At 42.5% G+C, this 15,839-nt stretch overlaps 2 protein-coding genes across 2 annotated transcripts; both read left to right on the top strand.

Moving 5' to 3' along the window:
- Positions 1 to 2,051: 2,051 nt before the first annotated feature.
- LOC101786069 (coiled-coil domain-containing protein 94) lies at positions 2,052 to 6,963 on the top strand. Its single transcript, XM_004969326.3, has 8 exons — positions 2,052 to 2,396; positions 4,213 to 4,362; positions 4,458 to 4,592; positions 4,688 to 4,753; positions 4,912 to 4,977; positions 5,126 to 5,215; positions 5,854 to 5,935; positions 6,436 to 6,963. Exons 1-8 carry the CDS (start codon positions 2,199 to 2,201, stop codon positions 6,630 to 6,632), a joined length of 984 nt encoding a protein of 327 aa, XP_004969383.1. The 5' UTR covers positions 2,052 to 2,198; the 3' UTR covers positions 6,633 to 6,963.
- Positions 6,964 to 8,728: 1,765 nt separating this feature from the next.
- LOC101785400 (coatomer subunit zeta-2) lies at positions 8,729 to 13,429 on the top strand. The gene is made up of 7 exons (XM_004969325.4): positions 8,729 to 9,046; positions 9,396 to 9,439; positions 10,718 to 10,877; positions 11,926 to 12,073; positions 12,155 to 12,232; positions 12,933 to 13,017; positions 13,093 to 13,429. The coding sequence occupies exons 2-7, from the start codon at positions 9,422 to 9,424 to the stop codon at positions 13,150 to 13,152; spliced, it is 549 nt and encodes a 182-aa protein (XP_004969382.1). The 5' UTR covers positions 8,729 to 9,046; positions 9,396 to 9,421; the 3' UTR covers positions 13,153 to 13,429.
- The last annotated feature ends 2,410 nt before the right edge of the window (positions 13,430 to 15,839 follow it).

Below are 15,839 nucleotides of genomic sequence, written 5' to 3'. Positions count from 1 at the left end.
ATGCGGCGTAGCACAAATCCTGACATCACATTGGTCCACCTCATTGCAGCCCTAGACTGCTGCCCAGCACCACCAGCAGCCTGGCCACCAGCACCAGCGGCGGCCTGGCCACCAGCAATAGGCTGGGTAGCAGCTTCGGCAGCCTCAAGCTCCTCAATCAAGTCAAACTGAACATTCTCTTATGCCATCTCCTAATGCATAAAGTACTCATCATTGCATAATGCCTATGGCCTCAGGTTAAAATAAATTAAAGCATAAAGTATTCATCATTGCATAATGTCCAATGCTTAGGTATATATAAATAAAAGTAATTAATCCTCACAGTATAATGTCCAATGTCTCAGGTATATGTAAATAAAAACAATTAATCATCACCGCAACTTGTCCCATACCCTTGTACATGCTTTTATCTCGCTTAATCTCAGAATGGGAAAGCGAAATATATCGAGGTGCCAAGGTCCCTTCTGCAACTTGACACCGAGCTCCTCCGCATATGATGGGTACGGCCTCAGATCCACTGTCCAACTCGCATCCAACGGATGCGACCGCGTCCACGCAGGAGCTCCCGTGGGCCGTCGGACAAGTACCCGCGCTGCCCGTTCACGCTCGCGCCGCTGTGCGGCCTTGTCTTGTCCCCCGCGCTATCAGGAAAAAAATTTCTCACAGGTCCCAAACGACAGCGCCGCAATCGGCGTCGTCACCACCGACAAGCGGGGCCAGAAAGGCAGGGGCCCGCGTGGCAGTCACGGCGTTCGCGTGCCTGCCTCTGGCGTGGGCCCCAGCGGCTGAGTACGTGCAGGTAGCCGTAACAAAAGGGGGTGAGCAGAAAAAGGAAATACTGTGCGGCTACGGCTACTGGTCCTTGTCTGAAAAGGAGCACTTGGACGTTGGACCTTGAAGCAGTCAAAGCGGAGGCCTTTTTGCTTCTTGTGTCTGGGTTTGGATAGGATCTGCTAGGTTTGAGTTAGGCACCGGTGGTTTGTTGCTACCTAATTTTGTGACTTTTGAGTGTTCATGCTTGTGGCTAATGAAATCTTGTATGTCCGTGGGGAATATAAAAATTGATCATGGCATGTGTTGATTGAGAGGTACTGAAATGCTTGGAATGTGCGAATATAATGTGTACGCATTCTCTTGTTTTTAAGCGAAGGAGTATGAACTTTGCTCACTCATGATTAAAGTATCATGCATAGTTAGTTTACCCATTAATACAAGTTCAGTGTTTTCGGATGTTATGACATCTAATGGCCTGCTCGTTTCAGCTTGTCCGATTGCCTACAGCTTTTGCTGGCTACGTGCAGTTGCTGTGGCTGCTGTAGTCGTAGGGGCTGTACCGAGCAGGCTAAAGTAACTAATTTTTTTTATAACCAATGCTTTTTTTATAACAAGGATTTTCTTATGCGAATGATCACGACAAAATGTCTATTTTTCGCTTTTTAAAAGGAGCATAGACACCATGGTTGAAATAAAGCATCTATAAAGAATGACACCGGTAGCTTCAGAACTCTGCTTCGTCTGAACAAGGTTAAGAATGTCGAGCTGAGCGGCTAATGGATGTCGCGATGTTGCAAGCTTATGTCGTAAAGACTAGTAAACAATTGCTCGTTGCAGAGCGTTAGAACGGTCAACGAATGGTCTGGTTTTCTTATCTGTTCTTTTGGAGATTGTCAATGGCGGGCAGCAAAGTTAGGTAACCGAATAATGCACTGGGGTGGACTTTGTCGCGCGCAGAGAATCTCTCTGACTCATGGAATTATGCAAAGGATGTTGTGAACCTTGGTCTGGCACTGACAGCAGCGTCGACAAACATGGGACCCAGCTAGAAAAGGAAAGAGAAAATGTTAAATCTAAAATAGGATTTTTTATTTTGAAAAGGAAAAAATGTTAGTCCTCTTGCACGAGATACAGGGAAACGAGCAAAGCGATTCGCTGCCTGACGAGTCGGACGAATACGTTCTACAGTACTCCCGACATGTCTGACAAGTTAGAATCCAACACACATACAGGGCAACGGAGTAGTATTAAAAAACGGAATCGGATACGCTGTACGTACGCAGGTATACGGTGCCGGTGCGGACGAGATCGGTCGGGTGATTCGAGTTCGACGTGCACCACCCGACCGACCAATCTCGCGCGCCGCGCCGCCGCCTCGCGCGATCCAGCTTGTCCTCCGGCTCCGCGCACGCCGGCGCGGCGAGATGGGCGAGCGCAAGGTGATAAACAAATACTACCCGCACGACTTCGACCCATCCAAGATCCCGCGGCGGCGGCGGCCCAAGAACGAGCAGATCAAGGTGCGCATGATGCTCCCCATGAGCATCCAATGTGACACCTGTGGAACATACATCTACAAGGGCACCAAGCTCAACTCCAGAAAGGAGGATGTCGTCGGAGAGGTAGGCAACTCACCCAGACCTAGTTTTTTTTTTTACTTACCTAGTACCAGGCACAGTCGCTGATTGGAGTCGCTCTGTGCTCTTGTTGGTGCTCTCGTTAGGCGCAGATTGTTGGATCCCTCGCCATTTGTTACGACCTTAGGACCAGGCAGCAATGCTAATATTTGTTACCCTTGGGTGATAGACCTCTGTGGCTCGTTAGTTTCATGCTGTCTGGTAAGCAAATGTTTTGCCGCCCAGCATATCCACATGATTTTTTTTAATATGAAGTCATTGTGGTAGTTGTTGATCCACTGTATGTTTTGTTAGTATTGTCTTGGGACCTATACGAAATGGCTGCCTAAAAAACTAGCGTAATTGAGAAATTGATGACAAGAAATTCGGTTTTGGTACTATGGATGATTCGAACACAGCAACAGGGTATTTAGTACTCTACATACTTGGGTTACAGACTTAGCACTATTAGAGTGATTCGGTGTTACTTCTACATACCATTGCTTGCTTCAGCAGTACAAGCGAGCAGAACAGAGGATGTACTGAAATTATTGCTATCGTATGACTAAAATTATTGATAAAATGATGATTTAATGTTGCTTTCACAATTAGTTACATGTTTTGTTATATTGGCTACGATTATATTGAAGCGGGTATGGTACCCTCACCCGATGGGTGGTGGGTGTTGAGGAATTTAAGACCTGAGTTGGGTGATGGGTATGGGTGGTGGGGTGTTTTGCCTATCATGGGTGTGGGTACGGGGAGACATTACCCGATGGGTATGTACCTGTTGCCATCCCTACGCTCGAGTAGAGATGGGGTGACGCTGGGGCAGCGTGCTCTGGTGACGTGGGACCGGCGGACTCAGCGTTGGCGCCTGGGCTCGGAGGACACGGGGTTGCTACTGCCCGGCAAATCGCCGGAGTGCCACGAGCGGAGCTCAGCAATCTCCAGGTATACGTGTGGGATTGACGCGGGAACACCACTCACACGTGAAGAGGCAGGGCGCGGCACGGGAAGAGGCAGAATCAGCGCTTTGGAGAGCCGGGGAGACTCTCCACAAGTGGAGAGCGAACCCAGCGAGTTTGGAGAACGGAAGTTTTAGAGACCGGTTTGGAGAAGCCGTTGGAGGGGGGATTTTTCTCAAATTCTCCAAAAATGGAGATAGAGAGCTGAATAGAGATACTTTTGGAGATGCTCTTACAAGAAAAGTTAGAAAATAGATTCTCTAGCCCTACAGTATAGATCCTTCTGCTTGTACTATTCACAGACATCACAATGTACATGCTTACATGAAGTCTGAATTCTGAAATATCAAAAGCTGGCATCCATTTCAAACTCCCATTGGTCTCCAAGTTCCTTGTTCTGTCTTCTAGTTTTAATTTTACAGTAGTTCAAAGAGTTTACGCATGCCGGTTTATGTCATAATTTTTATGTAAATCCCCATCTTTAACAGTGCACTGCCTGTTTTCTAGGTTGTGCAGTGTTGATAGGTTTACTGTTTTACGTGCTATGCCTTCATAGAGCGGGAGATTCTACTATCGTGGCATTAACCTGTCATGTTGCATATAGACTGCAGTTCTTCTTTGTGTTTAGCGCATGCTTCTTTCATTTAGCTAAGCATAATAGCCTCTACATAGGAATCTTTGTGCTTTTGAATTTATAACCATAAGGTCTTCACTATATGGCCCGGCATAATCTTTTATTTGGTTGTCTGTTGTCTTGGAACTGCAGAATTTCATGTCCATATCAACTAGTGTGTATTTGGGTTACAGGTCGTATGCTAACTCAAGCTAATGTTGTTCCTCTCAATTGGGCGCAGATGTACTTGGGAATACAAATATTCAGGTTTTACTTCAAGTGCACTAAGTGCTCTGCTGAGATCACTTTCAAAACAGATCCTCAGAATTCTGACTACACAGTGGAATCGGGGGCTAGTCGAAATTTTGAACCTTGGCGTGAACAGGATGAGGTAAATGATTTTGTGGCATATTCTAAGGTCGACTTCTATGTTTCAAGCAGTATGATCTTTAATTTGGTCACCGTGATTCGTATTCTTATGTTCAGGCAGCAGACAAAGAAAAGAGGAAGCGAGATGCTGAGGAGATGGGTGATGCAATGAAAGCGTTAGAGAATAGAGCAATGGATTCAAAGCAGGATATGGACATACTTGCTGCTTTAGAAGAGATGCGCTCCATGAAGGTTGGATCTAGTTCTAGGCCACTAGCTGTTGTATTGGAGGGCTTATTTCATGAGATTTGATGATTGCTGATATTGTTTTCTTGTGCTGTCTACAGTCTAGACATGCTGGTGTCTCTGTTGACCAGATGCTTGAAATTTTGAAGCGTTCAGCTCATGAGAAGGTAAGACCTTAGAAACATTGTTTGCTTTATCATGTTTTTTTAAATGTTTGAAATAGAACATTTCTCTTTTTGGTTATTTAGAGTTACTTGGTATGGTCAATGCCATTTTCCTTTGTGATTCCCTTTCTTAACATTGGTATTCTTTGTTGAAATGACAGGAGGAAAAAGCAATTGCAGAGCTTGACGAAGAAGATGAAGAACTTACCAAGTCAATCACTTTGCGAGTAATCCTCTCTCTCTCTATCACAATGCTCATTAATGCCTTCTCGTATAACTTGTGCATAGAGGGTGGTATCTTTTGAAACTACAGTTTTTTAAGTGTTTTCTATGATAACATCACCTTTTAACTTGTGATCCTATTGCTAAATGTAGAACTCCGGATTCTATGTAAAGAGGATAGAAGATGACGACGAAGACAACAATGACGATTTGGTCCCAGGCCAATCGAGTAGAACAGGAAAGGTATTTATTGGTTTTTCCCTTTTTTTTGTTTTCGTTGCTATTCTGTTTTGTGGTTCTGTATCCCAACTCATCAGTTAGAGTAATTGCATTTCCTGAAAATATATATTATGTACCATTAATTTATACTTAATTACTTGTAACCCAAAGTGTCATTTTATCACTCCCTTGTGGCTATTTATTTTTTGTTATCATCAATCGTGTATCACCCTTCTTGCAGCTTTACATATTTTTTTTTTAAAAATACTAGCAGATAATCATGTTAAATTTATAACCCGAAACACTGTCCTGTGTAGGGTTTCTAGAATATCTGGTTTCCTTTAGGTTAATAAGGAAATTGTTGGAGCTAAAAATTAAAAACGGAGAGATCCTTTGAAGAGATACAATGATAAGAGTAAAATTTTGTTGTTGAGCAATGCACAATATGCAAATTGTAGCCAACATTGGCATACAGGTTAATTGATGGTGCTGTGAAGTAGCCTATCAGTGTATGCTTCATTGAAAAATATTATGCACTTCAGTTATCAAGATTATGTCAATCACTTTTGTGTCTTGCCATAAATGTATTTTTTAATATATTTTTCGTATGAAATCTCTTGAATTTGTTTTCTTGGTTGGCTAATATTATAATTTTTTTGCAGATCGATTGTTCTTCTGAATCAGTGACAAAGCCAACAGATGTTCTAAGCAAAGCTAATGGATCGGAGGGTGTCAATAAAGAAGGTAAGCACTAGGCAGATTTATTGTTAATATTTTCTATATAGTTAAATCAGTCTACATGAAGCCCATAGAGTCCCATATTTGAGGATTTTTGTTCAGTGTTCTTATTGAATGGAGAATTGAAACTGGGATACTTCTATTAATCACTCTTGCACCTCACTAATTCATTCTACTGACAAATTGTGATTAACATGAGAGCTTTTGGTACAGGATTCTAAATTTTTTTTTCTGGAGAACTGTGACACGTCTTACCATTTTACATATCTAACCTGTAGTGTCATATTATGTGCTTCGGCAACTTGTTTTGGCCATGACAACCATCATTCCAAATTGTTAATGTAAAACTTGCTTATTTTGCATTTCACGGCAAATTTACCTGCATTGTTTTTCTCCTTACCTTGTTACAGTTTTGATTTTTGAAAACAAATGACATTCTTGCTCGCCCCATCTAGCTTTGCGAGATATTTTTTATGTGCTAACTTACCGTTGGGCATGCATTGCAGGGAGCAAGAGCTGGATGCCCAAATTTATAGTAAAACCAAAGTCTGCTGGTGCAGATCCTAAGAGGCAGAAGACTGAATCAACAGCTGTCCAAGACAATGGCAAAGCACCAGTAGGAGATCAAAAGAGTGAACCTGCAATGCAAACCAATGTTCTCCAGTCCCTTTGCCAGAACTACGATAGCGATGATAGTGAGTGAGGACAGCCCTTGAAGCCACAGTAGTACTGATCGTCAATACTGTAACAATATTGCACCCGAGGATAGTTGACAATAGTCGGCAGAGAGCAAGCAGCTGCAGCAGCACGCACCAGCAGGCAGCGGCAGCGGCAGCAGCAGCAGCAGTCATGCACCAGCCGAACAGCGCCCTAGTTCCCTTGTGCTATCATTTGTATAGCTTATGGAAGTCTCACAAATCTGGCAGTCAATGGCTCACCTGCCGCGAGTATTGACTGTTATAAATCTGGAGTGTCCAGATAGAGCTGTGTTGTTATTGGATATCCGAAAACATTACAGTATTTTAAAATTGGTAGTTGCAAAAAGTTCAAAATTAACTCAGGGGTTCGTAGGCCAATCCTTTTAACTTGTTTCCTGTTGCCGCAGCATGCAAAATGTGGATGGAAATGGTTTGTTTGGATGAAAATGCTGCTAGGTAATAGCTGTCTGGGCATCGCTGCCAATCTACTGTTTGTGAATCAAACAGCCGCAAACTTGCCTTGATAGACATTTCCGGGGCTCATACGTGACTTATGAAAGCTGATTAAACTTCATGACTTTAAAACAGACCTCAAATAGAAGTCTATATCAACATTTAACGTACCAGATTCAACTATTTTAAATGGTGGACCAACATTTATAAAAAATAAAAATTCAATATTTTCTAGAATATAGATCAACATTTTGTAGAGCGATACTACATTAAATATTTTATTGCCTATTTCATCCTTTAAAAAAAGATAGAATTAACATTTAAAAAGATCAATATTGGGTTGTTCTTCTTCGGTGACGGCACAAGTCGGCAGCAATGGAGCACGGGCCACGCCGGTAGCATGTGGGACAGCGCGCGGGTGGGGCGGTGTGCGGCGACGAGCAGCAGTGGTGCACACAAAGCACTGATGACGCACGTGCAAGAGAGAGAGGCTGGAGAAGTGAGGTGCATCCAAAGAACGTAGCTATTCGCACGGATCTCCAACACCATAAGCCTAATAAAAAAATAGGTTTTTTAAAGTTATATAGGTTTGCTGACATTTCCCTCCCATATTTTAGGTCTTGCCTAGCTTGACCCGAGCCTGTTGGGATTTAGCTTGCCCACGCTAGCTGCAGGGCTTGGCTGAGTTAGTGAAAACCAAGTCTGAAAAATTTGGACCGTTCGAGCCCGTCTAGATAATTCATTTCATTTATTTTTTTTACTAAAATAGAACGGGTAGTTTGCGTGCTACTGCCCACGGGATGATCATGGGCACAATTTTTCAACCCGACCTGACCTGCAAAATGCTCAAGTCTCACATTTTCATCTCTCTACCTTTTCTTGATGTTTCAAATTCGTTCTTCAACTATAAAAAATAGCCAGTTTAATCCTTAAATTTTTTTTATTTAAGATTCAATTTTATCTCCGATCTAACGTTGCACGCTTACATGGCATGCCAAATGAGCACAGAATAGTGACTAGCATAAGGAAGATAAGCGATTTAGGATCATATGTCTATGATTAAAAGCTTTATGCTTTTGTGTTATTTTGTGCACTCACCTTACCCCAATAACCCATATCTTCATAATACATTGCACATAAGGAATAAATCATGGTTGAAAGAGTTAACTCATGTATAATACCGCACCTTATGGTTCCTATTGATGAGTGAGCACACCAACATAGGATATCACCAACTATGATGTCATATAGGATGGATGGAATTGAGCTCAAATGATAAGTTTGATGACTAGATTCTAGAGATTAATAGTTCAAGGATAAATTTGAACATTATACTAAAATTAAAGGATTTAATTGCAAACTTGCACGCAGCATCATTGGAAAATAACCATTGGGCCTGTTCGCTTCAGCTTATAAGCCGGCTGAAAAGCTGAAACGGCTGATTTATTGTGAGAGGAAAACACTGTTTGGTGGCTGATAAGCCGGCTGAATAATGTGAAGTGAACAGGCCGAATGCTTCGAGCGAGTAAAGTTTACCTGCCTTTGTTTCTGAAATATTCATTTGCCTGCGCTCGTGAAAAATGAACGAAACATGAGAAAATGCAAATAAAGTGATTGCGGGGTTTTTATCCTAAGATGTGCGCAAAACTTCTGCAATTGCCATCGAGTAACACACCTCCGGCCCTCCCACCCACTAAGAAACCGTTCCCTTCCCCGGGCGTCGTTCTCCCGATCGCCGCACGGAGAAACAGACGGAGAGAGAAGGGCATTTGGATTGCCCGCCGGCGCCGGATCCCGCCGCCCGCAGCCAGTTCCCGCCTCCCATCGCCGGATCCTTGCATCTTCCTTCGCATCCCGTCCTCCACCACCGGATCCCGTCTTCTTTCCTGGCGGCGACGGCTCGGCGAACGGCGCCGCTCTTTGCCAGGTGTTCGTCGGGCTCTTCTCCGGCCACCAGCAGCACCAGGTACGCCCCTTCCTCCCCGCTGTGCGAAAACTGACCACGCAAACACTAATGTAAAGCTAGTTGTGTTCGGATCTGATCCAATTACATGAACATGCCACAACTTCGTTTTCTTTCAAAATTTATCGGTGTACACATGTAGACCCGTGTCCTATACTGGATCCGCCCATGCGGTAGTTTTTTTGGACGGATTCTTGTTGTGCTCTCTCTGCTGCTACTCTGAAGTCCAAGCATTATGTTCTCCTATAAGGCTATAAGTCCATTTTGTTGCGGATCTGCTTACTGCGTTGTTCACCGCTGCTGCTCGTGAGCCTTGATCTGGTGATCTTTACTCTCCTGCTTCTGTGTGTAGGGTGGAATAGGGGAGGGCGATAGATCATGGCGGATTTCTCCAAGGTGCGAGGCATATTCTCCTACTTTCGGGTGTACACATTTCCTTTTGTTTGTCCTTATTATTTTCCCCCCCTGAGAATTGCATTTGCAGGCAATGTACATGCATGTTGTTTCTGCTTTTACTGTAGAATTATATTTTGATACACCGACGGTGGGCTATGTGGAGTTCAAGCTGAGGTCTATTTTAGATCTGATTGATCAGCTGTGACAAAATTTGTTTGGGAACTCCCGGACTGGATCGTTACTATTTTCACATATAGGAATATGAATTCAGTTCTATGTTAACAGTTAATAAATGAAGAATAAGAGAAAAGAACCTTCAGAGATGGTAAACATGTCTAGCGCATGATGCGCTCCTTTGCCAAGGGACCTTGAAACTTGTTATTTGGACTGCTGCAGTTCTCCAGTTATGTCAGTTGATTATGCATGTAATCATGTTTTACCTAAATAGTGTGAATTGGCTGTCAGTGCCTTCTAAAAGTGTTGTCATCTGAGGATCTTTTTTAGCAGTACCATCAATCTGTATTGCAAAGTCTGTAACAATGTTATGACATATGAATAGTTTATTATCATATTGCTTACTTTGAAACAGTAATACATTTGGTAAGGAAATCAAGGATATATATTAGTAAAGTGTATGATGTTTCTATATTAGTAATACATGGGAAGAGGCAATAAAAGGAGATTTGAAGGGATGGAATATACCCAAAGATTTAGCCCTGGATAGGAGTGCTTGGAAAACAGCTATTCTTGTGCCTGAACCCTGATTTGTGGCTCTTGTTGGGTTTCAACTCTAGCCTACCCCAACTTGCTTGGGACTGAAAGGCTATGTTGTTGTTGTTGTTGTTGTTGTTGTATGGTGTTTCTATATTAAGTGTCCTGCTCTGCACTGTTGTGGCACTCTTTATGATAGGGCAGGGTAATCCATCTTGATCCATTTGTCATAATATTTATAATTGGAAAATGCAACCAAGTCATTATTTGTTAGAATAGTTGCTCTGTTGCGGGGGTAAAATCGTAGCTTACTTAGTTTTGTGAGAAAGTATAATCTTGACACTGGTGCATTTACAAAATGTGTTTCCATCTTGAAGATGATTGGCAATGTTGATTGATTTCCTTAGTCATCCAAAACATGCATGCTCTGGATCCTTTATTCCACCTTCATAAAATTATTGACATGCTTTACCAACTTCGTGTATTGTGAGACTTATTCTGTCAATTGTCCTGGATGGCTTAATCCTATCTGTAAGCTAATGCAATTATTTGTGTGTTATTACACAGGAATCTTGCCCTTCTGTGAAGAATATTTTGCTTCTGGATTCTGAAGGGAAGCGTGTTGCTGTGAAGTATTTCTCAGATGATTGGCCGACTAATGCATCAAAGTTGGCCTATGAAAAATCTGTCTTTACTAAAACTCTGAAGACAAATGCACGGGCAGAAGGTATTTTTCATTCATAGTTGTTCCATTCAGAATCAAACATCATGGCAGCAAGATTTACGATTTTAAGCTATATTGTGTTTTTCTTTTTACCAATTTCAACAAGTTGCTGTATTTTTTGACCCCAAAATTTTCCGATATGTCGGTATATATTCAACTACCTATCTTTCTCAATTTAGTTGCAATCATGCATATGCCTGGCCTGTCCTAAGTTATACTCACTTAGTTTCATGTAGTCTGTTTTGCACTATGTTTGTTGGCAATGGCCAAGGTGAGTTCCCTGAGCTCACAGCCACACTCACACGCACACACAAGAGCTGGAGGTAGAAGGAGATAGAGGAGCACAGAGCGCGCGCGCGCGCGCACACACACACACACACACACACACACTCAATTTTAATTTGTGCTGCTGAACTGATGAGCTGCAGCTGCTCTTCTACTCTTTATAGAGTCTAAAGTCAAACTAGAGTACATACTAGAATGAGTGCTTCTACCAACTACCTACTACCTAGTACAATACATGACAGGGCATGCTTGCCCTTCTACTCATGGCACTGCAAGTAGCAGGCCAGGAGCTCTACCAGCTCCATTGACTTTGCAAAAGGAAGAGAGAGGCTAAGAGCTGAGCAATTTATCTAACAATGTTGTGGTTCTTTAATGTTCAATTAACTACAGGTGTACCTTCAATCACTTCCAAATTTTCTTGCCTGAAACCTGTTATTTGATTTTGTTAACAATTGTTCAATCACTTTAATGGTTTGGGCTATCCAATTAACAATTTAGGTAACTGAAGATGAGCAATATCTAAGCAGTGTACGTTGCATAAATGCATGTTAGTATAATGTTAGTAACCGTGCTGCATTAAGGCAGCCTTATTTTCCATGGACCCTTGTATTGAATCAGACTTCATACACTAGTTTCCGCAAAAAAAAAAGACTTCATACACTAGTTAAATTGAATTTAGGTTCTCCTTTGATATACTTGGGCACCAGAGGGTGTCTGCTGTCCAAAAGTAAATTCTCTCCTGATGCATATTTCTGGTTCTTTGCAGCTGAGATAACATTGTTTGATGGTTATATTGTCGTTTACAAGTTTGTTCACGACCTTCACTTTTTCGTCACCGCTGGAGATGATGAGAATGAACTCATCTTAGCAAGTGTACTAAATGGTTTTTCTGATTCTGTTGGTCTTCTACTCAGGTAGCATATTTTCTAGTTATTACTGTATTAACAGTTGTTTTTGTATGCGGTTGTTTTGAAGCCCTGCTTACTGTGCTTTAGGGGTGATGTTGAGAAGCGGACTGCGCTTGAGAACTTGGACTTGATACTTCTCTGCATTGATGAAATTATAGATGGCGGGTAATAATCTTGCTGCTTGTGCTAATTTTTGGTTATCAGTTGTGTTTAACATTGTGCTATTTCAAATATGATGCTGTGGTATGTTCGATGTTCTATGATTTTGCCATGACTGATTTGCTTGGCATTACGTTTTGACCTTCCGTGTGGCCACATTGGCATGGTTTTGCTGCTGCTAGTTTTATGGTATTTGTTATTATGAACTATTGTTACTTAACATGGAGGAGAAATGGTTTGAGCTATTTGAACTGCTTATTCCAATGCATGCATCTGTGTTCTTCTGTGACATCTGCTGAGTCTTTGGCTTAAATATGCCGACGCAAGTTGAATGGTATCCATGTACCACAAATTTTGCAGATCTCAGTTAAGATCGTCAGGGTCACCTCACTAAACTGTACCATTGACAGATGCCATTGTGCATATAGGGATGAAAAAAAGGTGCTAGAGATTGATTTGATTTCCACAAAAGTGCGCTACTGATGAAAGGAATATGGTTGCCTTGATGAAAACGTTTGCTATATTCTTCATGTCAAACATAATACAACAGCTAATCAGTAGAGTTAAGATAGCATGATTACCTTCAATTTGTGTTACATATTGCTCCATGGAGTAGAAGTTGCAGTCAGTAGTTACCCAGCCATGCAGCCACAGAAATTTTTATTGAGCATGTACTGAACCAATTTGGGTTTTGTGTATTTTGCAGCATCATTCTGGAAACAGATGCAAACACCATTGCTGGTAAGGTAGCAACCAATGCTGTTGACGGTTCTGTCCCCTTCTCTGAGCAGGTAATTACTTGTCCGTCCTATCGCTTTTCACAAGGTTGCATATATCTCATGATCCCTGTGACCTGTTCTGTGCAGACGATAACTCAGGCACTAGCCACAGCTAGGGAGCACTTTGCAAGATCTCTGCTGAAATGAACAGCCAGCATTCTTTTACGACTTACTATATGACCTATATGTGTGTTAAAGGCTGGGCTACTGTACTTTTGAGATTCTGGGAGTTGTTAGTAATCCTAAAGTGCTACCATGACTGATAACCTAGTCTAATGTTTGGTACCAAGAGTTGGTCTCATGCATGCTTTGTAATTTTTTTTTGAACCGGTGATTTTGTATCTGCCATATTTCAAAGGAAATATAAATAAAGAATCGTGTAATTGGGTGTAATATAATCTTTATAAAAAAATGTTGGTCTCAACTCTCAATTATCAAACCATGGAAAAGGTCCAAAGTCCAAACGTTATCTCAAATGATTTTTCCTCCAGATCGGAGGAATGGAGGCTTTGCTCTTCCTCGTAGTCGGATCAAAATAATCCTCACTTTAGTCGGTTTGCAGTATTCTTTCATGGAAGGTGTGTTTGGTTGGGCTGTGGCTTTTGGAAAAATTACTTTGAGTTGTGGGCTATGGAAAAAGTAGAAAGTCGTTTGGTTAGAGCAGCTGTAGCTTTTAAATAACTGTCGAGTGGACTCTACATGTTATCCACGGTTCACCTCACTCAACTCTCTCCCTCTCACTAACGAGCGGGTCCTGCTCATGCTCATCTCCCTCTCTCACTGATGAGCGGGTCCCACTTGTTTGAGTTGTGGGCTGTAGAAAAGTAGCTGTGAGAAAAGTAGAAAGCCGTTTGGTTAGAGCAGCTGTAGCTTTTAAACAACTGTCGAGTGGACTCTACATGTCATCCACGGTCCACCTCACTCAACTCTCTCTCTCTCACTGACGAGCGGGTCCTGCTCATCTCCCTCTCTCACTGATGAGCGGGTCCCACTTGTCATCTCACTAATGAGCGGGTCCCACTTGTCAGTCCCTTCTGGTTCCTCCCGCTGGCCAGTCCACCTCACGGCGGAGCTTCTAGTTATGTCTGCACACGTGTACTCTTCGTTCAAGGAAAAATCATAGGGTTCCAGAGGGAGGAAAAATGAAAAACGAAATTACAGCTTGCTCTCGACTCTTCGTTCTGGAAACTAGAGTATGTATTGTACAGATAAGCTTGTAATTGAACATATACATGGCATGGGAGTTTTGGACCAATGTAAGCAGATCACTGATGAAAGCACGCGGCCAAGAAGATCACCGATGAAAGCATGGCAATCTCTGAATCATCCCAGAAGCTACTGGACATTGATAGATTGCAGATCCGGTTGGAGGGGTGCATATCAGGCACCGTTCAGCAAATCAGGGTGCCGCCTGAGGGCCCCCTAGATCCGCCGGCTTCTGCTGAATGTGGTGGCGCCCGGAGGAGGTGAGGGAGGAGCGGGGCCGGCGAGTTCCGATGTCGCAGCTGGAATGGTTGAGGATGAGAACGAGAGAGGAGAAGTGAAGCTGGCGAGCCGGGAGGAGAGCGAGCGCGCCTGGATCTCACCGGAGAGATGGAGGATGAAGGGGACGGAGGAAACAGAGTGGCCGTTGGAGCAGGCCGTCCTCTTGCTGCTAGCGCCCGCCAGTGCGCGTCGTCGTCCTGCTGACAGCGCTGGGCGGACCAGGAGTCGGAGGGGGCGCCGGGTGCGGGAGTCAGACGGGAACAAGAAAACGAAGCGGTATGCGGTAAGTGGATAATTTTTTACCTAAAAGCCTCTCAAAATAGAGGGAAGGTGTTTTTGATTTTATACTAGAGCAAAAACAGCTTTTGTTCTAAAGCATATGTGACTTTTAGGCTATTTGGTTGGCTTTTTCAAAAACAAGAGTAGGATGGAAAGCCTAACCAAAAGCACCCTGAGACCAACATCCAAGGTGAGTATTTTGTATCATGGGATGATTCAGAACCCATCTAATTGAAAATGTAGTGATATCATGAGCAATAAGGGAAGCCCATTCTACATCGACAGTTCATTATTGTATGAGAGAATCCGTTAGCTTTACCGAAATGGAACGAAATACTTAGTATTTCTTACCGTGGAACGAAATACTTGCTTACTGTCTCTTTTTTTTAATGAAACACGAGGGAAGTCCCTACTGATTATATATTAAAAACAAAAGGTAAATGTACATATACAAATACGAAATTTCCAGTGCAGTTTCTAAAAAATTGGAAGCTCAGAAAAATTAAATTCAGTTGGTTTCAGCCAAATTAGCCAAACCTCCTGAAGATGATGGTTATAACATGTGTTTCTCCCCACAACGGTGACTACAAATAAGTAGAGAATCATATGTGCGAGTGGTAAGTTTAATGGGTCATTGCCATGCTCCATTTCTTTGTATGTCTGAAGGAGTGGTTATTAATAAGCGAAGACGGCTGCCACGCCACCACAACCGATCGAGTCAATCTGAGTCGGAGAATAAGATATTGGAGAAAACTGATAGCTTTAGCACAAAAATTGGACTCCTTCCAAACCAAACAGCATGCTGATCCTGGATCGAATAATGTGATAGTTGGAGTTACACAAGCAACCACCACTGCGCTCACTGAAGTGGTGGTATCTTTCCTTTTTAAAAGATCAATGTCTGCACTGATTATTGCATTATCATATCAAGATTATTTTTAAGAAAATATATAATCAATTTGAGTGTTTTTTCTCCTCTCTACATCAATTTGAGTGGTTTAGGGACTCCGGCGAGGAAGAACCTTCTCCGACGATAGGCTCCTCCGACGATCTATTCATGGGTAGGGTTT

The sequence above is a fragment of the Setaria italica genome, chromosome V (genome assembly GCF_000263155.2).
Source record: "Setaria italica strain Yugu1 chromosome V, Setaria_italica_v2.0, whole genome shotgun sequence".
NCBI classification, from domain to species: Eukaryota; Viridiplantae; Streptophyta; class Magnoliopsida; order Poales; family Poaceae; genus Setaria; species Setaria italica.
Note: the sequence above shows the minus strand (reverse complement) of the source record. Positions and strands in the feature narration are given on the sequence as shown.

What these genes read in the sequence shown, in the direction of transcription:
- LOC101786069 (XM_004969326.3), top strand. Translation starts at nt 2,199, where the DNA reads ATGGGCGAGCGCAAGGTGATAAACAAATACTACCCGCACGACTTCGAC. An exon ending in AAGAGATGCGCTCCATGAAG is followed by an intron (nt 4,593 to 4,687) that starts GTTGGATCTAGT and finishes TGCTGTCTACAG; the next exon opens with TCTAGACATGCTGGTGTCTC. An exon ending in AGCGTTCAGCTCATGAGAAG is followed by an intron (nt 4,754 to 4,911) that starts GTAAGACCTTAG and finishes TTGAAATGACAG; the next exon opens with GAGGAAAAAGCAATTGCAGA.
- LOC101785400 (XM_004969325.4), top strand. An exon ending in TCTGTTGGTCTTCTACTCAG is followed by an intron (nt 12,074 to 12,154) that starts GTAGCATATTTT and finishes ACTGTGCTTTAG; the next exon opens with GGGTGATGTTGAGAAGCGGA. An exon ending in CTGTCCCCTTCTCTGAGCAG is followed by an intron (nt 13,018 to 13,092) that starts GTAATTACTTGT and finishes TGTTCTGTGCAG; the next exon opens with ACGATAACTCAGGCACTAGC.